Source organism: Lepisosteus oculatus, chromosome 26 (assembly GCF_040954835.1).
Source record: "Lepisosteus oculatus isolate fLepOcu1 chromosome 26, fLepOcu1.hap2, whole genome shotgun sequence".
Taxonomy (NCBI): domain Eukaryota; kingdom Metazoa; phylum Chordata; class Actinopteri; order Semionotiformes; family Lepisosteidae; genus Lepisosteus; species Lepisosteus oculatus.
In genome coordinates this window covers 5,663,196-5,686,813 of record NC_090721.1, presented here as the reverse complement: position 1 = coordinate 5,686,813, position 23,618 = coordinate 5,663,196, and the positions used below count along the sequence as shown (strand labels likewise).

The 23,618-nt window shown below is 37.7% G+C and overlaps 1 protein-coding gene across 1 annotated transcript in view; it reads left to right on the top strand.

The window, feature by feature from the left end:
• tyw1 (tRNA-yW synthesizing protein 1 homolog (S. cerevisiae)) overlaps positions 1-23,618 on the top strand; it is a 66,666-nt gene that overhangs the window by 10,578 nt on the left and 32,470 nt on the right. The window contains exons 8-12 of the mRNA XM_006641020.3: positions 7,994-8,120; positions 13,242-13,294; positions 13,500-13,618; positions 17,307-17,416; positions 21,681-21,858. Coding sequence (XP_006641083.2) covers positions 7,994-8,120; positions 13,242-13,294; positions 13,500-13,618; positions 17,307-17,416; positions 21,681-21,858 — 587 coding nt within the window. The remainder of the gene's footprint in view (positions 1-7,993; positions 8,121-13,241; positions 13,295-13,499; positions 13,619-17,306; positions 17,417-21,680; positions 21,859-23,618) is intronic.

Here is a 23,618-nt window from a genome sequence, read left to right as displayed (position 1 = left end):
CCTGAGTGCTTGTCTGCAGGTGCAGACCTCTTAAACGGAGTCAAACTTATCACCCTTAACACAGCCTCCTAGGGTGTCGTGATACACATAGCACGAAGGTTATTAGCTACAGAGGGTGCCAAGTAAGGGAGGATTCACTGTGCATTAAAATACACAACTCAATAAGTTTGGCACACAACTGAGGATACGACTTAATTAAGGCCATAACTGGCTGTTGCGAACTGTAATTAAAGAGTAATGATTTTTGCTGTCCTGGGTGGCCTGGTTTCCACCATTAATGTAATGTCAATTTTCACTTTTTAAGCATGTTACCAGGATAATAGTCTAGTGATTTTGACTTTGCTAGTTTGGGGGAAAAAAATGGCTGGAATTGTTTGGTTTTTGTGCAGCCCTACCTGTTGTGAAGGATTTTTTAACTCACTTTAATGATTAAGCACGATTAAAGATAGACGCTGGAATAATGTGCTTTGTGGCCCCCACTGTCGCAAAGACCAAGTTTGATATTGATATTTCCTCATGGGTCACAAATAACAACAACAAAGGGTACACTGATGCAAAACTGGGGTTTAAGAAGATGAGAGCTCAATTACCTTTCTAGCCTTGCTGTTGCGTATCTCAGTGGGATAATGTTCTTAGAATCAGATAAAGCCAAGCCCATTGTTCATTTTGTTCATTTTCCTCTGACATTAAAGTCACAATCATTAATCATGGGTGAGAGGTTGCATTAAAGGCAGGAGGAGCCAACACAGCTGGGAGACCCTGATAAAAGTTGAATCACCATTTATATGAAGCCACTCATTCAATGAGGCGATTGTATCTTTTTCTTTCCTCCTTCATTCCTTCACGAATTCTCCAGTTCGTGTGCTCATCCATTCTTACCAAAGTGAATAGTATTGGTAGAAACTAGTCAAATCAGTTTTGACAAACCATATGAAAATGGCCTTGGTTGACATGGTAATAATACAAAACACCAAGCATAAAGCAAAACTAAGAAAAACAAATCGAATGTGATAGCTGATATACATAATGTAGGACAGCCTACAAATGAACAATTCCAGTCTGAAAAGTTAGAATGGAGCAGAACAGCACTTATGTCCATGCAGAACAGCAGATATTCCTTCTTCCAGCAGGGCTGTGCTAAAGAAATTATATATATCCTCTATTTTCAGTACTCTTGGTATGATATGGTGCTTTGTATGATATAGCTTGTCTCTGTAATTTACAAAGTCCAACACTCAGCTTGATGCTTGTCGATTTGTCAGCAAACAAAATGGCACAGAGCCACAGAACTGCTTTTGAAACCAGGTCAAATCTCTGCCGTGTCATTTAGTATGAATATTTAGACCGCAGGTTCATTGTTTAAAAAGCAGTTTCTTTCTGCTCTTCATTAAACCAGCTCTAAATCTTGAAGACTTCTAGATTTTCGTTATCCTTGTTATGTGTAAGTGAGCTTTATTCAGCACATTGTGACAGAAGGAACTGTCTACTTAAAACACAGAAGAACTGGAGCCCCTGTAGTTCTTCTTATAATGAGGTTCCAGTATGCTATTCGTCCCTTTTGGATTTTCATCCAGCTTCAGTTACTGGAGAGCTGACTAGTTTTTCTACCCTAATTAGTCTTTCTCTTACTGGTTATTGTTTAATCTGATGCCCAGTTGTAATACGTGCCTTTTCTATTTTTGATCCCTTCCAGTTCTCCAGTTTATGAGACCTATTAAATGTCAATTTTAATGAATCCATTCGGTGATGGAAATTGGGGAAGCTGTGTTTATTTATCAGGGAGCTTTCATGCATTAAGGGAATGTTTGTGTGAAATGAATCTATCCGAAAATAGTTTTACTTGGAGATTAGCCATCGTAAGACAAGTTGTTCAAAAGCTGTGCTCAGAAATCATCCGTATTAAACCATCTTATCTTTATCTCATATTTTAGAAGGACTGGGCTGAATCAGTTTAAGACGCACTTATCTTGCCAGAATGGTTTTTACAAAATAATAGAAAAATAAATACAGGGAAATTAAAACTCAGTAATGTTCCTGAGGTATGAATTATGTGTGCAGCTATAGCAGTATCCATCATTACTATAGTAACATAGCATCATGATTTTCAGGTATAAATCATATGGCAAATTGCATTTCATATCAAAAATGCAGTAACATACGTTTTTCTTTTCTGACTAGAAAATCTATATTTTCCAATCAATGAGCATTTTGCCTCTAATATTGGAAGAGTGTGACTTTTAATGACAATTGCATTTCTAAGCTCTTTTATGTTTGCACTGCGTGCGCAGGGTAATTCACAGATTGAGTTTTATTTATTCATAAATGCATAAAAGGCCATTAGATTTTTTTTGGCTCCCTGTCTGGGCATAAAAGTTAATTGATTTGTTTTGCTTGCAGCAATTCTGACTTTGGAGTTTGCTCTTTTTTTACATATTTCTTTTGTTCATTTTTTGTAATTGCATTGCTGTGTAAAACTTTCAGACATTTTGCACTCTTCCTTTCGTTTCGGTTGTTTCTGTTTGCAGAAGTGCAGTTTAATGGTTATCTTCACCGGACATTTTAGCCATTCATTCTGAAAAATCTGTGTGATGCTGTATAAAAAGTAGCACTTTAGCTTCATAGACATGTAGAAAACAATAAATGATTTTTATGATGAGGACCACCAGACAGTAAATCAATTCGAGATGATAGGTTAATGTGATGGATTAGCTACTAAAACGCTTCAGTCTGTCTGTGCATGTGTAGTTCATCTTTGTTGGTGCGATACAGTTTTTGATTACTTGTGATCAATGTGATTCATCCATCCTTCCATTTTCTAACAGCTTCATCCAATTCAGGGTCGGGGGAACCAGAGCCTATCCTGGCTAGCAGTGGGCACAAGGAGTGGTACACCCTGAATGGCACGCCGGTCCATCGCAGGGCAGACCAGTGTAATTTAATGACTTGCTAACTGACCAGCTTGGTTATTCTCATCCAAGCTAAGCTTGATGCTGATAACATACAGTGCCTGTATTTTAACATATCTTGCATAAATGTTTATCTACATAAAGAGAAGCTTTATTTGTACATATAACTGTTTATTTAAAAGATTTAAAGGTAGCAAACAATCAGTATTTTTCCTTACTTATTTAGGTATTAGGTATAAGTATTAACTTACATATTTATGTTAACACACACATTTAGGTATGTACCACACAAAGCAGTGAGCAAGACTGACAATTACTGTTTTATAAATCATAATGTCATGCGTCTTATACACTGGAAGAAAGAGTTCACCATTGAAACGACCAGTCTTTGAAAGGCTCGAATGTAAACAGTGCAATTGACAAATGCAAGTTTTCCCATGAATGTTCTATTACATGGAGAACAGACAGCCGTGTGGAAACCATAATTCTTGCAAACATTTGTGGGGCAAAGAAATGTTTAATGTCCCGCCACCTCCTCCTACCCCAAAATAAAATAGACATGTACTGGACACCTCAGCAGCAGCTGAAGTTGTTGCACAGTTAGCATGGGTTTTCAAAAAGATTTAAGTCCTGCTTAGGTCCTGCCAAAAGTTGTGTGATGTGAACATTGGCGTCCTTGTGCAGGCCCATGGCCATATGGCTTGCTGACTGCTCTGAAGTTACATGCAAAAGGCAGCTGAGAGAGACTCCTTTTCTGCCACTTCTGGAAGTCAGAACTGTGTACACGAGAGGGAGGGCTGTTAAGACGTGCATGATAACATCTCAAAAGGTGCCTCGTTTTGTGCAACCGTTTGAGGCCGTTTTGTTACAGCAGCATGTAGCTTTTTAAAGATGAGCTTGTGAAACGCTCGCCTGGAAAGCTGCAGCAAACGCTGGACTTGGCTGACCCTTCTTGTTGGAGAATTGCTCTAGGGATGCTCAATACATTTTCAGCAAACAACTAAGACCATTAAGGGCTGTGAAGTAGAAGGTGCAGTGGAAATGTTTTCAGCACTCATCTTTCACTGACCCTGAAAGAGTGGGGAGGGGGGCTGACTTTAAAAGATCACACATGAAGATTCAGCCTGTGTGAGTGGCATGAAAGAGCCCTTTGAAGCCCCTCCCCCCACCAGGAAGATTGCACAGAGTTGACTGGGGATCTAAAATCATGAAGAGCTTGACAGACTGTCGTCTTGGGATGGCAGCCTACAGCTTCGGGCTATCTGAAACGCAGAAAAAGTAACCTGCTTGGGGAAAAAAAGCAATTCTGCATCTATCCTCCCTCTAGCTTGTACACCACAACAAGAAGACATTGAACACATGTATCATGTTTTATTTGCTTTCAAAGTGTACCTTTATGTGAATCCAAGTGAATAGTGTGTTGCTTGTTTTAATGTTTTTCATGACTTTAACCAGCATGCATTTCCTTAGCTATGAAAATAAACTGTACAGGATTTTAAGTACGTTTAGTCAGATGGGTGTCCTTTTCATGGAGTATTGTTTTAACCACAGTGCATTGTTTGGAACTCTGCACATGCTGGTAGAAGGCATATAGTAGGTTACCTTCTTGTAACAGGTGGGTTGTGGGTTCAGGTACCCACTGCAGACACTGCTGTTGTGCCTTAAAGTGAGGTGCTTTATCCCAGTTGCTCCAGTCCAACCAACTGTATAAATGGGGATCAGCATTGCTGAGGGATAATTCCTAAAATGGATCATTATCACATCCAATGGGAGGAGTCACATGCTCTCTATTCTGCTAACTGCTACAGAGCCCAGAGTGAGCTCTGGCCCGATGAGCTGCTGTGCTCAGATATGGAAATTGCCCTGCCTTCAGGTGGCAGAATTCCTATGAATTGAATATAATCCTGAGGCTCTTGCATCCTTTCATGAGGATGAGAGAATGGAGGAAAGCTGGATGTTTTACACATTATAATCAGAATTGCATATATAGTATATGTAGAAAAGATGAAAGCCTTTTATACATTAACATAAAGCAGAAAACACCAGCGAGAATCTGAAGCAAAAAATACTGCAGACACTGGGAGAAATCCCTAATGACTTGTTCCATGCTCCTTTTTAAAGGTCATGCTGCAGTCCTGTAATTCACATGTAAATCGCTGTGACTGAAATAGTTGTGTAGGCATTCAGTATCATCAAGCTCTGGGATTTGAATCACAGGTCAGGGTGGAGAGTCTGAGATGGAGCTCTTGGTTGGATTACCAGGAACCGGGTATCCCTTAACCACAGCAGGCACTCTGCAGGCAAGAGTTAACACATGTGGAAGAAAGTCACCCTGCCTTTTGAAAGATATTTGTGTTTTATGAGTTGGTCAGAGGCAGCACGCGTCTCTTCACTTTTTCCTCTTCACTTTACTTTGGGGAAAAAAATCCTCACTTTTGCACATGGAACATTAACCCACAAGATTAGGTACTTTTTCTGTCTGGAGACAGATCTGATTTAAACCACAGCATAGCTGTAGACCAAGAAGCCATCCCAAAAATAAGTCAGTAAAAAGCAGAGGAAAATCAAGGGGCAGTGAAAGTGAAGGTCATTTTTTATTTTTATTTTTAGTAAATTTGCTACAAAACAAACACGTCATAGCCACTTTCTTTTCCCACAATGCCTACAGCACATTCCATGTTAATTGGAGACATGCTGTCAGGCCTCTTCACAAGGCAAGATCACAAGGGGCCATAGTTGTGTAGCAAGCTGGTTAACTGAAATCCACTCTGCCCAGGTAGTGCATAAACAATTGTGCAACACATCTGGGAAAATCTGGGCCATGGGTTTCTAATGGTAATGTCCTGGAATACACAGATCACCATGAATGCCAGTGAGAACCACTTAAGTTCCTTTTTTTGATTCTCTTCGTTTTTCTTTGTGCTTGGTTTTAATGAAGACTTGATATTTTGTTTGCTTAGGCATTACCAGCCCAAAAGATGGATTTATAACAAAGAGTTTTCTGAAAGCTGAGTTGGGAAAAAAAAGCTCCAGGTTGCCAGTTTTCTCTTTTGTCTGACTACTTACGTGTTCAACATGTAAAGAGGCCAGATACACAGCCGGCTGGGAGGGTAGGGTATCTGCTCAGTTCTTTTATTTCATGCAGAGTAATCCAGGTTACTTTTCAGCTCCTGTTTTGCCTACAGTGTTATAGGAAGCAGCATTTGCATTTTATTTTCTCCCATGAAAAATTTACATGATTTCAATCATGCATACGCATATAGTTGAATTTTAAAATTCAGATAATGCTTATCTGTCTAAATATATAATTCTGTTTCTTACTCCAACTCTGTCATCAAATGGACTTGTAGTATCAAAGGGAAATTTAGAAATGCAGCAAAACAATGCAGTAGAACCTGGACAGGTAAGTCTTGGCTGGTGTAGTTAAGTGGACAGTGTTGCTAATCAGTCAGATAAATTGTTAATCATGGTTCCTAAAGTGCCCTGGTACTTATTCATAAATTTCATAAACTTTCTGTGGCAGGAGTTCATCAATCATAGTTGCTCCTCTTAACAGCATATCTGGGAGCACTTTCATTATCCCTTTTGTAATATCGTCACGTACTGTAATTCATTGAGCTGACAGATGGGAAGGGAGGTAACTGGATTTCTCTGGAATTGCTCAAAATAATGGGTCAGCGTACTGAGAGTGTGTTGATCCTTGAGTACCTGTTTGGGCTATTGATGCAGGGAGGCCAGTGGGCTGTACTGTCCACAAACCTTAAGGCACCTGAGGGTCCAAAAGTGGAGGTCTCTGAACTTCATTGCAATCTTAATTTGTACACCTTGTACTATGGTCAAACATTCCTGCTCATTTATATACTCTGCTTCTGCCTGGTATTTACTTATTTCTTATACTTGTGCCAAACGTGAGATTGTGAAAGAACAGGGCGATATTAATATTTAATACTGAACTTTATGCTACTCTAAACTGTTAGCAATGTAAGCACAGCATGTGTTTTTGTTTTTGTGTTGGATAGAAGGATAAGCCAACAAGCATATTTTCACCAGGTGGTATTTTCATTTTTGGTGGTAGCCAAAAGAACCCTGAAGACTTAAAATTAATAGTCAGTCATGTGCATGTATTTTTTATCTTGTTTACAGTATACGTAATGTGTTATTAATGAATTGTGGCATTGTGTTACAAATCCAAATCACTTCAGTTTACAACGTAGCTATTTGGATGATTTCTTCCGTCAAATGAAAAACTGGAAATGTGTAAAACGATATGTTTTGAATGTCGGTCCATAAAATGCTTCTCCACTTAGCTACTATTTTTTCTGACATTAATTTGTCCACTCCCAGAAATAAATAGCGCCAATTTTATTTTGGTGTTCATAGCACAATAAATCAATTGAATATCTATTGGCAAGCTTAAGTTGGTAATGCAGACTGATGATTAATGTGCCATAGGTACTGCAATGTTCTAAAGTACCCTTCCATTGCCAGCGTTATTCTTAGTTAAATTTATTGCCGTAATATCAATATGTTCTTCTCTGCAGGCCGTGATTAGCTTTTCTGAAGTCAAGGGTATTGCATAGTTTTAATACAAGGAAATAGTTTATATTTAAAGAACTAGGCACAGACACTTAAAATTCTACAGCACATTTCATCCAGTGCAACTTGTTGTCTGATGCAATATGTATAGCTTTGTTACAGAAACTGCATGGTTACTTTCAAAACAGCTAATCAAACTGTATGAGTAGTTTTTTTTTCTCTGGTTATACTGTATGTATAAGCACCTAATGGATGAGATATTTGATGCAGCCCTCAGAATTAGCTTGAGGAATATTCTCAGTAGTCCAATGAAGGTAGCTGTAATGAATGAACTCTTCTTGTGGTAAATGAGTTGCATGTCTGCCAAGCGTGCATTCTTGCAGTCCTATACGTTTCTTAGTGGAAATTCTCAGAAGGTTATGTTGATTACTTGATATGGGAATTATGGGCTTTTCGGCAGATTAGCGCTAGCCCTAGAGTGTCATCAATGAACCTTAACGCTGATGTTCTGTGATCTTCAAGATGTTTTTCTCCTGTGCTGTATCGTGCAGAAAAGGGGGGAGTTGGAGGAGGATCCTGGAAAGGTCATGCTGTCCAAGCATAGCACTGGGAGGAGTGACGACGAGGAGGCGAGAGAGATGATCACTCCAGCTTTGAGAGCTGCTCTGACAAAGCAAGGTACACGGAGCTGTTTTAATAAACCGTAATCCTGGGAAGAAATGACCTTTTTATCCACCGAGTTGGAGATTGTGCCCTGTGTCTTTGGTCTTAGACTAGCAATCAGGAGAAGTGTTCTGTGTTTTTGTAATGGTACCCCTTCTTTGCTGTTCTTTCCTGCGGTTAGTGCTCTGATAGTCCCTATATTTGAACAGTGAGGGCCTCAGCAGGAGTTTGATATGTCAGGTTCTATTCATGATGTGACTGCAGAAGTCAATTGCCCAAATGTTTCCCACCTTCTTGTGTGGTACTGAAGAATCATTTCAGTACAGACATGAAACCGTTTTAATAGCATGACCCTCCATAAAAGTTCTTCAGGGATTCATAGCTTCAGAAGTTTTTGTCTGTCACTTCAAAACGTTTTTTCTACCCTTCTTATCATTCTGAACCTAGTCTGGCAACTTACTGAAGGGAAAGGTGCAAATGTTGAAGTACCTGAGAATTCTCATTTATAAATCTTTAAAGAGCTTTTGAAGGTGACTATAAGATTGTACGTTTATTGCCAGTCTTACCCTCACCAATTGGGCAGTAAACTAGGGAGTGGATTCAGGATTATGCCATTTCTAAAATTATTGAATTTTTTTCCATAGGCCGTGTGGTGTCTGCTCATGTATTTATTTTCCACAATATGTTGTTATTTTTCTTTTCTTTGTTTATTTTGCAAGAAGATTGCTAATTGCTTAATTGAATCATTCTTTAAAAATATATTTAGTGGTAGGGAGGTAATTGCATTTTAACTTCATAATTTACTTCACCACTCTACTGGGGTGTTTTAAGCAGGTTTTAATGAGGTTGGCTCTGCACTGCAGTTTTTTTTTCTGTTGCCAGATGAATCCCTTTCCCTAAGTAGTGTAGCACTCGGTTTCACGGTTATACAAATACCATGTCTTTGAAAGTAGTATATAATGTCATGGCAGAGTCCAATTATTTTACTGTTGTTTGGGAATCCTAGGAATTTTAACCTTGCAGCTTTCAAGGGTAATAGCCTTCATGGCCATGCACCCCAAGAACACAACCCCCAAAACCATGCAGACGCCAAACCTATTCCGAAACCTCTTTGAATGCAGTGGGACAGAGACCAAGTCACCCAGTCAAGTGTGCTATCTCTCTCAAAAGCCAGTACATGCCTGTCCTGCATTATGAATTGGGGATGGTCTAGGTTCTGTTCAGACCTTTATAATTTTGGGAATAATGTGGGTAGGCTAATATGCATATTAATGCTTTTCTTTGTTACTGAGGCTGGTTATGTTACAAAACTGACATTTCCTTTTCATTGAAGCTTTTAATTAATGTCTGAGGAGAAGCTGTAATGCAGTTTGACACCAAACTAGTGTGGGGCCATTCAGACAACTTTTCAGAGTATTGTCTTGCATGTTAAAATACATGTTCTTCTGAATGTTGCAAAGTGCTTTTCCTTTAATGTCCACTGATGGTAAATTAATAGTAAAATTGATGGTAAAGTGCCTAAGGGTATTGTGGCCATAGGTGATCTGTGAATAAGAGATGGTGTATTACTCTTACATTACAACACTGCACAGACTGTGTTTTTTGAAGTTTTATGGCTTTTATTCTTCAAAGAGCCATTTTAATTTATGTCTTTGTTTGTTAAGACATAAGGCTCTGAGATCTGTGCAGTGACTGAACATTGGACTCAGTGATGTTAGTTGGCCGGTAAAAAAAATTGGGTACCAGACTGATCTCGGAGAGATGAGATATGGTTCTCTGTCTGATGGGATCTCTGAAGCCCTGATGCAATTATAGCACTTTCAGTTCTGAGCAGGTGTCGGAATTGTTATGAAATATTTGTCAGCATGGATTTGCAAGCCATATGAGTTAAAAAGATTAGTGGCTTACATTTCCAGAAATTAAAAATATAATGGCTTTCTGTGTAGTAACTAACACAGTGGATTAATCAGTATTAGACCATCTGCTAAACTGTATTTGTTTTTTGTGTGAAATTATGTTTGGAGTATATTAGTTTCGCTGTCTAAACTCACATGTTACATTGTGCATTGTCATTCTGGACAAGATCTCATGGTAGATATTTTAGTTTTTTTACCAGATGTTTGATTGCTCCACTTTGTTCTTCAACCATTTGTATCACCCTGGTAGATAAACACCTCCTCGAAAATACAGAAGATGTACTAATACAATCTACTTTTGTATTGACTGTGTTTGAATTATTCCATTTTTGAGTCAGAGGGCTTACAGAGAGAGTTGCAACTTTTTTGTGTCCATATTTATTAAGTTAGTAAATTACTTGTTAGTGATTTAATTCACAAACTCTTTCTGGAAGCACGTTGGAAAACATAGTGGCATTGCTGGCACAATACACAGAGTACTTAGTACTTACAAAGTGACTGGCTTTGACTGCATTATTCTCAAACGTTTTGTGTAGTTTACAAATTGAAATAAGGTGGATGTTTAGCTAGTCCAGATTGTGCAAATTCAGAGTGGAATATGACTTCAATATGACAATCTTTAATGACCTTGTTTTAATGTCTCATCTGAAGAATAGCATCTCTTATAGCATAGCAAACCCAGTCACTATATTGTGGCATTGTTCTGGAAAACTAGCACCTACGTGTTCACCAAAAACATTCACAACACCACAGACCATGTCCAGCCTTGCTTAAGACCGCAATTCAATTAGATCAGTATACAACCTGGTAACTCTGCTATACACACAATAGCCATCACCTTTCTCCTTGAACTGTTGCGTATTTAAAATACCTCAGTAGTTATCCGATTCTGTAGAGTCAATTATATTCCTTTACACATTGTTTTAAATTGAGATTTGTGTTCTGTGTTTTTAGCTATTTGATGCAAGCACACTTAGTTTAAATCAAAGTGCTTATTTAGAGGTGCAGTATTGATTTTGAAATGTACAATTTAAATATGTCACGACTATATTAAAATGAAATGATTTAGCTCGTTTGGCAACAATTTCCATTTGAATTCAATCTTTGGAGCATCATGTTCTCTTAATAGCTTTCCATTTCTATTTCTGGTGTTGCTAATGTTTGTTTTGCAATCTCTTGTTGTTTTGCAAAATGTCTTTGGATCAATGGCTGAAAAAAATATTTTTTGTTACAGAACACAAAATACGTGATAAGTGTTTTATTAAACAAGCAGGACTGTCAGATTTTTAGTATCCTTGGAATAGCCGAAAATTTGTTTTTTTGTACCAGTTTTATTAGGATGTTTTACTAATATGAAAGGAATGAGAAAACCTTCAGTTAAACTAATCAAGAACTAATGCATCTGCTGTGTTTTACTAATTAAACAACTTTAAATTCAGAAATCTGGAAATGCCATTTTTTTAGATTGTACTTAAAAGACATATCTGATTCTCTCTAAAATGAGGACGTCTCATTTTTTCTTTAGGTGTATAGTTAATGTACAAAAAAAGAGATTTAGTTTGAGATTGCTTAGTCACAGTCTTCCACAGCTCTGACACCCTGTTGTGCTCAAGCACTTAGACAGCTGCTGCTTGATTTCTTTAATGCTTCTGACTGACGTGCTGAGATAACAAAAAGCCACATTTTGGAACGTGCAGAATAAAATGCTTAGCTGGCATATGTTGTCTTCTTCCTGTTTTAGCCATTATTCTTCAAGGTTTTGTTTCATGGGGCTCCGTGAATTTCGTTTTCTCCTGTTCGCACAATGGCAGTTTTTACAAAGGGTCTTGCTGACAATATCGTGAAAACAGGAGCCCAGAATTTATACCCAGGTGCTCTCTTGAGGCCTCCCTCCTCCGAGATCAAAAGGCCTCTGTGTGTGTGTTCACCGCTTGTTTTGATGGGACCAGACTGTGAAATAAATTATTGAATGCTTCCTGTCCATGCAATCTGCCATAGGTCCAGCTTCCATAATTGCATTTTTTTTTTAAGGTTAATCAGTAAACTGGATTTCATTCCTGCAATGCTGCCAGGGACTGCAGCGCTTGTGACGTGAAGTTATGAAAATAATCTTGGCTTTCGAAACCTTTGAGTTTTTAAAAATATTGAAGGTCTTCCCTCCTAATCCATTTAATTGTTCTTTGTTTTTTTATTGTTTTACAAATGGAGCACAGTACAGTTTCCTCCTTGAATGCCATAGCATATTATTATTCTTTCCATTTGTATATTGGACTATAATGTTATTTTAATTTGAAAGATGGGTATGCTGTTAACCTGTTCCTTACTATTAACATTAAAAGCAAAAAAAACAATGTAAGAAGTATGTCGAATTTTAACATACAGTAACAATGGAATACATGCAAGGGTGTTTCCCTCTCAACGTTTAGCTGTTGAACTGTTAACTGCTGTTGTCCTCTCCATCTGGGAAAACATACAATACACCCAGGATGCTCTGGGCTTCAAACAAGCTGTGCTGGAGAATGGGCCTCCAGTCCTGCTCTAGTATAGTCTGTCTCTAGCAGGGTTCGGAAGTGGCCAATACATAAGCAGACATCTAGAACATTCAACGGTAATTAGTTAAATATGGATTTTTTTTAAATTAAGCAATTTAGAAATCATTCTGGGAAATAAAAAGTACCTCAAGGAGCAGAGTTCCCTTAATTGAATAAATGACGTACTTAATTGAATGATGGCTTACAAAGATTCTGACTGATGTGAGCCAAATCTTTTACTCAAAGACTTTGATGAAGACAACAGAAAGAAAAAGAAACAATCGATGACATGTCATCTTAAGCAAAACATGCAAAAAAAAAAGACTCCGAAGTCTGGACTGGTTAGTATTGATGGCATCGCCTGCCTTGTTTTTCTGTATTAAGAGAACACATCATGTTTGATGCCTGGGATTAGTAGGAGTTGTCAAACATAAGGTGATTTATCAGTGCATATGGTTCTGTATGACAGTTTTAGACCTGTGACCTCTTTTTACAGTCATCGGCACAGAAAGGTCTTCACTTGCGCCGGCCTCTCATTACCACTTTACAAGGCTTCATCCGTTATGAATCCAAGGCCTTTCGGTGAATTTCATTCAAAGGAAGGGGATAAAAATGCCACTATAATATATTGGTATGAAGAGCTGGGAAGGCAGAATCATTTCACTGTGCCTTTCTCTTTACTTTAACAGGGTACAGACTAATAGGGAGTCATTCTGGAGTGAAGCTCTGTCGATGGACTAAGGTAAATTGCTGGTAACCTCTCTGACTTTCAGATAGGGTGTGGGCTTGCTTGCTTGTTGGATTACTGCCATTTTTATTTCAATGTAGACACATGGTAGAAATCTAGTACCCAAGTTGCATTATTGCTGCAAACAACTGTATCCAAATTGCTGTATGGAGCAGTGTGTTGTATGTAACTGTTGTGCTTGTTCTGTTTTTACTTGCAGTCAATGCTGAGAGGCAGAGGAGGCTGTTATAAGCACACATTCTACGGCATTGAGTCCCATCGCTGCATGGAAACCACTCCTAGCTTAGCTTGTGCCAACAAATGTGTCTTTTGTTGGAGGTGGGTTGGCTTTATTATATTCTACTTTGCAAGATGTGGGATTGTGAGATGAGTTACAGGATTTGAGTTGCAGTAGTAAAGTGTGCCCATTGCAGTGGGCACTCCAAACATCATATTTTGTTTAGCTTTGGGTATTCTGTACTGGAGAGATTTATTGCTGGTTGTCATGATTCAATGTCAAATGATTATGATGTCAAGCTAGATGTTGCAAGCAACCTTATGGCTTCAGTGGTGATATGCACCTGTTGACTGAAACCCAGCGTGTAAGTAATACTATCCATTTTCTTCCACTTCTGCATGTGATAATATATTTTAGTCCTCTAACGGAGCCTGTAGGTCTTTTCAATTAAAGCACATGCTTGTTTAGTAACCTGTTAGCACATTCAGATACTGGGAGTCTAAAAACCATATATTTTGTTTTAATTCCAATATCACTTTTTAAAAAGTAACCACTTTAATTAGTGGTGGCTAACGTAGTTTGTTTGATGAATTTTATAATATTTCTGAGAAGGACAGTTTTTAAAATCCCATTACTATGTCATATCATGTGACCTTTAACAATATTTTCACCTAGGTACAGATATGCAGAGATCTTTATCAATCACTGAAGTTACAAGAACAGCAGGCTTCTCCTCATTCTGGCTTGATTGTTCTGGCCTTGATTGATCTTGCCTAATTGTATTGACATTTTTAATGCGTGCTTAATATTGTTTTCTCACATTATGAAGTCATAAATTTGGTTTGTACTTCGAGTGATATCATTTAGTCACTTGAGAAGTTGCGTCTCGCAGTGTCTTGTTCACTGTCATTCTTGGGAATGTGAAAATTATTCATCGATTCCTTGGGGTCATAGCCGATAATAGCTTGAACTTTTTAATAGCTTAAGAATGTTTATTCCTGCACAAATATTGAAAAGAACACTGGCTCAAAATGATGTTGTTACAGACAGTTATCAAAAAATCCAAATATTATGTATAGTATGGTGTTAATTTGGAGAGTAATTAGATGTGTAAAAAAATGTTTTTGCAGATGCAATTTAACAAGACTAGGGAATGGTTTTATTTGGAGTTTACTTGGGAGATTAAAAAATATTTTGGGCATGATTTAATGGTCAGTTTTTAAAATTTGATGCCAGTGTTCTGCAAGTGTTTTTAAAAAAATATTTGTTGATTTTAAGAAGGAAATGAAAGAAGAGAACATAACTGCAAGACTATAGATTTATATTTGGATTGACTGCTAATCCCCAGATCTACTAAAGAGAGATGGGAGACGAGCAGCTGTCAGCAAGTGACAGACCCTTGAAATTTACCATGAACAGACATAACCTGAAATGGCCTGTCAAACTGGGGAGAAAAACAGTCCTTTAGAGAAGCTTTTAAAGTGCCGTGAGGGAATACTGCCAATGTTAAGACAGGATGCCATCTTCCAGCTCCACGACAGAATGAAGATAACCTCTGATCAGTCCCATGAACAAAGGTTTTTGTCCTCAGTGGTGTTGCAATGAAAACAGAAGCACTTGGGGATCTGGACGAAGTAGACAGCGGAATAAATGAACCATGCAATACAAAAGAAAAACAAGAAAAACTAAATGTTTTGACGTTGCAGTTGCCAACATGTCAGTAATGTCTTGGACAACAGCATCACTTTAGACAAGCTACTGCAATCCATTGGTGTCCAGCTCTTTAATTCCTTTGAGATATACAGTACATATTGTTTCTCACTTGATTATTTGTAATGAATAGGTCAGGTTTAATGATTCTATATAAGGTGATATGTATGAAACTGCAAGTCTTTAGAAGATAAAACTATTTTTTCTCATACCTCAGGAGCATTTGTATTGTAATACTGTAATTTATCATAAGTTAAGCTGCAGTCTCTCTTATCATGTTTTTGAAACAAAATTAATATACGAAAGTTCAGCAGTCTGACATTTCTGAACACGGGGCCAAGTTCACGTAGATAGTTACTGTATTAAACAGCTAAATAAGTAGAAATTGAGTGACCTAATTTAGGAGAAATGGAGCAAATCTTTACCTTCCATTTCAAGACGTGGTATAACTATTAAACAGGCTTCTCGAGAAAATTGGATTTCATGGAGTAAAGCAGCTGATGTAGCAGCAGAGGCTGTTTCAGTGGAGTTTATTTGCGGTTTCGTATGCTATTCCAGTAGCTTACAGACTTTATCAGCCGGGGAACATAATTAAAAGTTCTTTAAGCCTGGGTTGTGAACACCATGTTATACAGTAGAGAAAGACTGTAAAAGAAGAAAAAGTAATAATGATGATAATGTTTAAGGGCACTGTGGGAAATTTAATAGAGCAGTGCCAGGTAGAAAAAATGTAGTCTGATAGGATTTTCTGCAGGGATACTTTCTATAGACCTGAGTGGAAACTACCTGATTGTTTTTTGTTATCTGGGTTGCTCTGCAGGAGTTAAGTGTTATTTTGTGACTATCACAATATTGCCAGCCTTGTCTTTTTTAAATAAACTCTTGTGAGTAAAGCCCTGCTATAACTCCACGGTCAATTGATTTATTATGCAAAATATTACCCTTACAAAACCTGAACAGGGAATACCTTTTTGTGACAGCAGCAAAACCTGGTCTGTAAATTTGTTTTATTTTTATTTGCTGGAAGTGAGTTTTAAAGCTTAATGTGCAATGTGAATTTTATTGTTTCATGAGGGAGTTACATAATGTCTTTTTGTAACAGCATTGCTCTCCAGTGTACAAATGGAGCTAAAACGATCTGGAATGATTTACAGAATTTACTAATTGCTAATTCAATGACTCATCTAATTAAAACAAGCTCACAGAGTTTGCTCACATTTTGTGCCATGCAGTATATAACCACCTTTTTCATGTTTTTTTTTGGTTCAGTATGTTTTTGATGCTCTTTACAGGTCTGATAGAGTTACTAAGGGGTAATAGGAGAAAGAACACTGGTGAACAGGTGGAGGTTTACCCTGCCTAATATATCTAGATGGAAAAAGGCACAAATTCCAGCAGCTGTTCTGCACTTTGAGTAGTGAATCACCCCCAATCAACAGTTAGCAGTGCTTGAGAGCACAATCTTACTAATAGAGTGATCTGTTGGTTCAGCACCACTGTATGGTAAAAAAACATTGTGGCATAGGCAAAGCAATATTTTTTAAATTTGAAGTCAGCTTTATTACTTCTTTTTATGCTACCCACTCTCAGTTCGGAGCAGCCAGGTATTACTGTAGTGGATTACTACATTTGCCCGTGTTTCCATATCTCTTAGAGATCATATATGCTTCCTTCTCGGTGTGCACACTTTGAGCCATCAGCACAGGTCCTGCGGTGTTCACTGAAGGACTGATGAAGGGCTTGCTGACAGCACTGCATGGTTGCTGGAGCCTAGCACATGATGGGATACTGTGGTCACGTTGGGCCTCACACATCCCTGCTGGTTTTTGGGGAATGCTGGGAACAGTAGCTTACATGACAGTTCGTACTCGAATTGTCCAATTTACAGTGCTCATCCTGTGTTATAAACGAGTGTCTTTACTGGTCATCATGTACCATATCAAGCCTTGATATCCCTGAGTCTGATCAGTTTGGAATAGATGTTTGCTTCCTATCTTAGATAGTGTCATCACTTTTGAGCTAGGAATGTTGCCTTTTTGACGGTGAATGAATTTGCCTTGTTGGGCTCTGTCTTGGCAGACATCACACTAACCCTGTGGGCACTGAATGGCGCTGGAAGATGGACCCCCCAGAGAAGATCTTGAAGGAAGCTGTGGAGAACCACCAGAACATGATCAGACAATTCAGAGGTAAAGTTAAGTTCCCAGGTCCCAGGTACACAAGCTTTCTTGTGGAACCATAGAGTAGTACTTTCACTTTTTCAGCAGTTTGCATACAGACTAAGGCTGAAATTACTCCTTCCCTTAATCAGTATTGTTTTTCTCTTTTTAATTTAAAGCAAAATATCCGTTGTGATCAATTAACAATAAGGATAATGAAGAATTTTGTAAAAAGATGGCTTAAAGTGTGTTTTTCTGTGTTTTCAGTACAAGAAGTGATCCTGATGCCCTTATGCTTGACTGTCCAGATTTAACCCTTAAATAAGCAAAGCAATCACTGTAATTGTCTTGTGGAAATGTGTCCTGTAGTTTAACAAATAAGAAGGACTCATTGACTAAATTGTTTCTCTTAAATGCATTTCTGTGAATTCTTAGCACAGTCTCTGTCAATTATACCCATGTTTTAATCACATAAACACATAAGTGATCGATAACAATCCTTTCCCAATTGCCTTACAGTCAGATATTTTTTTGTTGAAATGAGAAGGATTGTCCTTACTTCTTTGTTATTATTATTATCATCACAGTGCAGTGCTGCTTTCAGAAACTCGAGGGGATAATGGAAATATTTCAGCAATGATTAATTAATAATCAGTGAATATCGCTGTGACTCACTCTTTGCATGTAACATGGGGTAGTAACTGCTGGGCAGGTTTTATCAGTGTGTCTAATAATAATCTGCAATGATCATGAACTAGATGTACAATTGACAACAGTTATACAACACAAGGGCTTGATCTTCAATGAAAGTAAAAGATTTAGAAAGGTTTTTTTATGGCTGGAACCTTATAAGAATTATACAGTTCCATTGTGAGGCAAAGCATTTTTAATTCATTTTGACTCCAGCACAGAGCTCTTAGAGTCACTGTATTCATGCCATAAATGGAATGGAACCCTCACTGAATTTGCAGCCCAAAGGCTGCCCTACTTCAGTCCACTTAAGGAACACATTTTTTATAGTGATGCACTCATTGGGCTTCCATTGTCTCTGCTACAGAGAGCTCGGTGTGTGTCTTCATACATATCCCAAAGTGAAGCGTATTTGATCTATTTTTTATACTTTAATTATCCTACTTTACAAAAACATGGCTTCACAAAAATGTTTAACTTGTAATATTTAAAGATTTATTCCACAAATGTGTTCTCAGGTGCTATTTAACCTGTTTTGCAATGCATAGTGTATTGTTTGCTGGGGGATAGATGCACCTTCACCTACATCTTCTGTTAGCTGCATTTTAAGATCCTGCCAATGTTGCAAAAAGTGTGAGAGAAAATGGCAGCCTTTTCTACAAGAAGCTCTGTAACATTCTTGGAGCATATCTGTCTTGCTGAAAGGTACAGAAATATTGCAGAGAGTATTGCTGAAATACTAGATCTTTAGAAGGTGCAGTGACCACAATACCAATTCTTCCACATTCCATCTTATTTTGAGAGCGTAATGTATTCACTGCCAGCGGTAAAGGACACTACCGGACTTTGTGTAATCATTTTTATTCCTGAAGGATGATAACACAAATGTGTTTGTGTGTATATGTTTTAGGTGCCTTTACAACAGTTTTAAAGGCACACCAATAAAGCACGATAATAACTGATTTGCCTTTTATAAGAGTAGGTAATAAAACTAGACCAATCTCATCCTGGGAGTAAAAAGAGAGCGCTTTTGAGTAAATTGATGGAATGGAAGTTTCCTTCCAAGACATGTTTCAAGATGTCCTTCAGACAAGGACAAATGTTATGCAAGATGACGTTGCATTAGAAAATGAGAGACTGAGCTGAATCCGTAACTACTTCATTGGAGAGAGACAGGTGGAAGGCATTACTAATACAGCATTGAGAAGGCATACAACTCTCCCTGTTGTAAATGATTCATACATGATCCCAGCTGAATGTATTTGCACAATATTATAATATATATATATACACAAGAACTTTAATGGTTTTGGAGTTTTGCATGGCTTTTTAATTCATTTTTTCAGTATGGGAGGAAAAGGTTGTTCTTAACTTCTTTCATGTATTTTTAATGGAATACAATATTATTATTGATTGATGATTGACTTCTCATAAAAAAAATGAGAACTTGACTTCCTATGAAGATTTATGTTTGAAATGTTATCTGGCATTGGGATAGTGAGTCATTTGAGAAAGTAGTTTTCAGTTCAAGTTTTGATTATAAAATAATCTACAGTTTTATGCCGAACCACATTCTTGAGGAAGCCATCATCTTAGTTTTTCATGTCTGTCTCTGTCAAGCTTAATCAGCTTAATTTGATTTATTTTTTTTAAATCCCATAAACCCCAAATTTTCTTTTCTGAAAATATTATTATAAGTATTGTACATTCCTTGAAACTATTTGTCTACAAAATTGAGAGCTGAGGTCCTTCAGTAGATTTTTGACATGAAAGAAAAACTAGACAGTTTGGAAACGCGTTTTAATTCTGCTATACCCAATCAGGTAAACCAACTATAGGGAGGCACATTTGATGACATTAATGGTTCTGGTATTTTGTCAAGACTTTTTAAGGGTTGTATTTGGTTGATAGACACATATGAACAATAAAGTGGATATTCTTCAGTTTGTGATTGCTTGTGTCAGTGGTGCTTACATTACATGTTCAATGTATAACATGTAATTTCATTAAAGACCCACTTGGGGTTGCAAAAGGCATCCTCTTGTCTTATTTATTTATTTTCTATTGCTTGATGAAGATGTAATGTGATTTCAGTAAAAGCTTGTCTCTGTAATAGGCTGATGTGTGATTTGTCCTCCAAAAGTATATTTGATGAATTTCGGCTGAGGTTGCATGCGTTAATCAATGAAAATGTAATTTTATTTTGATTTTTTTTCTCGGTTTAAGAATTTACTATTTCTTTCTGTAGGTCTCTGTAGAGTAAAATCCATAAATGCCTTTTCAAATAACAATGTGGCTTCTTTGTATTTAATGGTGCTGCAGGGCCCTGTTGAAATCTAGCTAGGAAAACTGTTCCAAAGCCTCTGTCCTTAACCCTCGTGTACATTTGTCTGCTGTTCTGCACACGCATTTTAGTTTATAAAAAAAACTGATATATTGAAAAAAGTGCATTTAATACAACGCAATAAAGCATACGTTGAGTAATTATACTACAGTGCAGAGCTGGACTATGAAGATCTTATAGAGGTTAGTGGATAAACTGTGACATACTAAGAATCAGGCTGCAATAATCCCTGTAAACCCAATGTATAATTTAGAGTTACATGTTCAGTCAATCCAGCATATGTAATTACTAAACAGTTAGATAAAGCATATAGTGTGTGGTGGTCAGTAAAAGTATTTCAGTTATTGTCATTCTCTGGTTGATAGATTGATAGATCTTTAGAGCTTAATTTTAAAATAATGAAAGCTCTCCATGTCTGGAGTCATAGAATACATTAGATAATGGCAGGGAGATTTCACTGCACAGTAACCAATTTCACTCTGCTTTAGATAGCTGGGTTTTAAGATGTGGTGCATGAATTTTCCTCCCTGATGTGGAGTAGCATAACTTCGATTTGGTCAATTGAGAAAAATCGTCAGTGCCTGTGGAAATGTGTGAAAGCGATTTTGGATGCTGTCTTTTTTTCCACACAGTTTTCTGGTCGGTAGAGGAGAGTTGTTTCTAAAATAATGGATGCACTCACATTGGAAAGCCACATCACATTTCATTGGCTTTGATGATTATTCTAAAAAAAAAGGACATGGGTGTTGAGTGGGAGTGCTTTTTCACACCTCAGGGAAAGTGCATTACTTTTCATTTCTCCTGGTGAGGATATGTGCACTACAGCCTGTGAAATGCTGATGCACTTTCATTCGTCATATTCACACGCTTTGCCCTGGTGTACTGTATGTTGTTCAGAAGGAATTCTGCCTTGGATACTCAAAGCACAAGAAGCAGAGAATCACTAATGATGCATGCCAACTGAGAACCTATAAAGAAATTAATAGACGAAAACAAAAGCTGAGGGTATAGTAGAATGGAGTACGAATTCAAATGTTGTTTCGCACATTTTCAACATCTTAACCTTTGCATTTGAAGATAATTCAAGGTAATTCTTCAGAAGATAATGTATACTTATTACCTACAAGTTCTCTGCACTGCATTTAAGCACAGTGCCCGTAGCAAGTAAAGTACTTTATACAGAATAACCAAATGTCCAGAGTTTAAAGGCTGGTGGAAGTGATGCATGTGTACTGATGTTAATGGGGGTGTGTGTTGCAGGAGTTCCAGGCGTGATGGCAGACCGCTATGAGGAAGGGATGATGGTGAAGCACTGTGCTCTGTCCCTGGTGGGAGAGCCCATCATGTACCCTGAGATCAACAGGTTCCTGAAGCTGCTTCACCACCACAGGATTTCCAGCTTCCTGGTGACAAACGCACAGTTCCCAGAGGAGATCAGGTGGGAACAGAGTTCTAAAACATTGAGAAATACTGTGGAGGTCTGCCTCCGAGTTCTCTATAGCTGCTTTTGGAGACCATCAATGAGAGAGGAGTTTCTGCCTCACTTCTTCCTAAAGGTCATCTCTAGCCTGCCTGAGCACTCTGTTACCAACTTTTGATCTGTGCATATTTTAAGAAAATAAATATCAAAGTGTTCTTTGCAACTCTTAATATATCTTTGGTTGCCCTGCCAGAAATAAGCAGCTTTGAAATTGAAAAGCTTAGACTTTTGAAAATGTTAAATGTTTGGTTTCTGATCGATCTGTGAATTCTCAGTTCTCTGAAAAATCAATTTCCCCCTTTTTCTTTCTGTGAAACCCTAGAAGTTATTTTTGAATCGAGTTAAACAGGCTGATGTTAATTTAGCCAAACATTTATCTGAAGGAAACAAGTCACTCCAGTGAGGATACTTAGAGTGAACTTCAGTAACAGTACAGATACCATTGTAACTCGGTGAATGAGATCACAAGCAGGCTTTTAGTTCAAAGCATACTTTACAACGTTTCTAAGATGCTGCTGTTGGAGTGATGGATTTAACTGAAAAACTCCCCTGCAGCATACCCACTGAGTCTTTCTCCTCTGCAAAAGAGCTGGCATTGGATTTCACTGAATTAAAAAATACACTAGAAACCGCAGGCATTAATATTAATAAAGGCCCTACGTTTTATTGAAGGTTTATTCAATGAACAACATGTGTCAGCATTACAGATTCACATTTTCTGGCATGGGTAATGTTTCTGGAGTGTTAGGATTTTTTTTCTTATCTGTTCTAAAGAATATTTGTAGAAAATATGTTGTAGACCAGATTTTAGAGTTTAAATTGACTCTAAAATTTAACTGTGATCTTAAGTATTATGGGTCCCAATGTCGTGGGATCATCCTAACTGTAAAATAGAGAATATTGAGAGGAGTCCCTTAGTCTGACCGCCTTCATTGGCCATCATTTATTTGATCTAGTAGCACAACTCTGTATTAATATAATAAAGTAACCACTTCCAACACAAACATCTTATTTGAACCTTAAAACATGACACAAACTACATATAAGTCACCAGCTGACTTATATTTTCCATTGCGTTGACACACTTACATACGATTTCATGGCTGCCAACTCCCCACACACGTGGACTTTGCTGGCTTGGTAACAAATTCCTACAAACAAAAATCGATATTATTTGCAAACTTCACCTGTAAATAAAAGAGAATTGAGAGGAGAATAATTGGGGCCCCTCGTTTGTTTAAGCTATGCTAGAATTTGGCTTAGTACCTGGCCCCCAGTTCCCCTGTCCTAATGGAAAGTATCCAGTCTCTCAGTACACTGTAGAACATAGAGGAAAAAGCTGCCAACAGGTACTGGTGACATTTCACCTTTTTTGCTACATTGCACATTTAATATTACCATGTGAAGGTGAAAAAAATAATATTTTCCTTCTACGTGCTCCTTACATTAAGGATGCATGGCAGAAAACATCTGAAAAAACGAATACGTTCTTCTTTAACATTGGCAGTAATGGATTCAATTAATGGATTGGGGTTAATGTGGTGTCTCCTGGAGTAATAAATAGGAGTTACTGTGATATCGTCTCACCCATCCTCCTTGAGGGAGTCCTTCTTTGTCCTGCTTCTTGAGTGGAAGTAGCAGTTTTCTTTAGGTTATCCCATCTGAAAGCAGACATACCCCTACCCTCAGAAACATCTGGTGTGTGTGTTTAGTAAAAT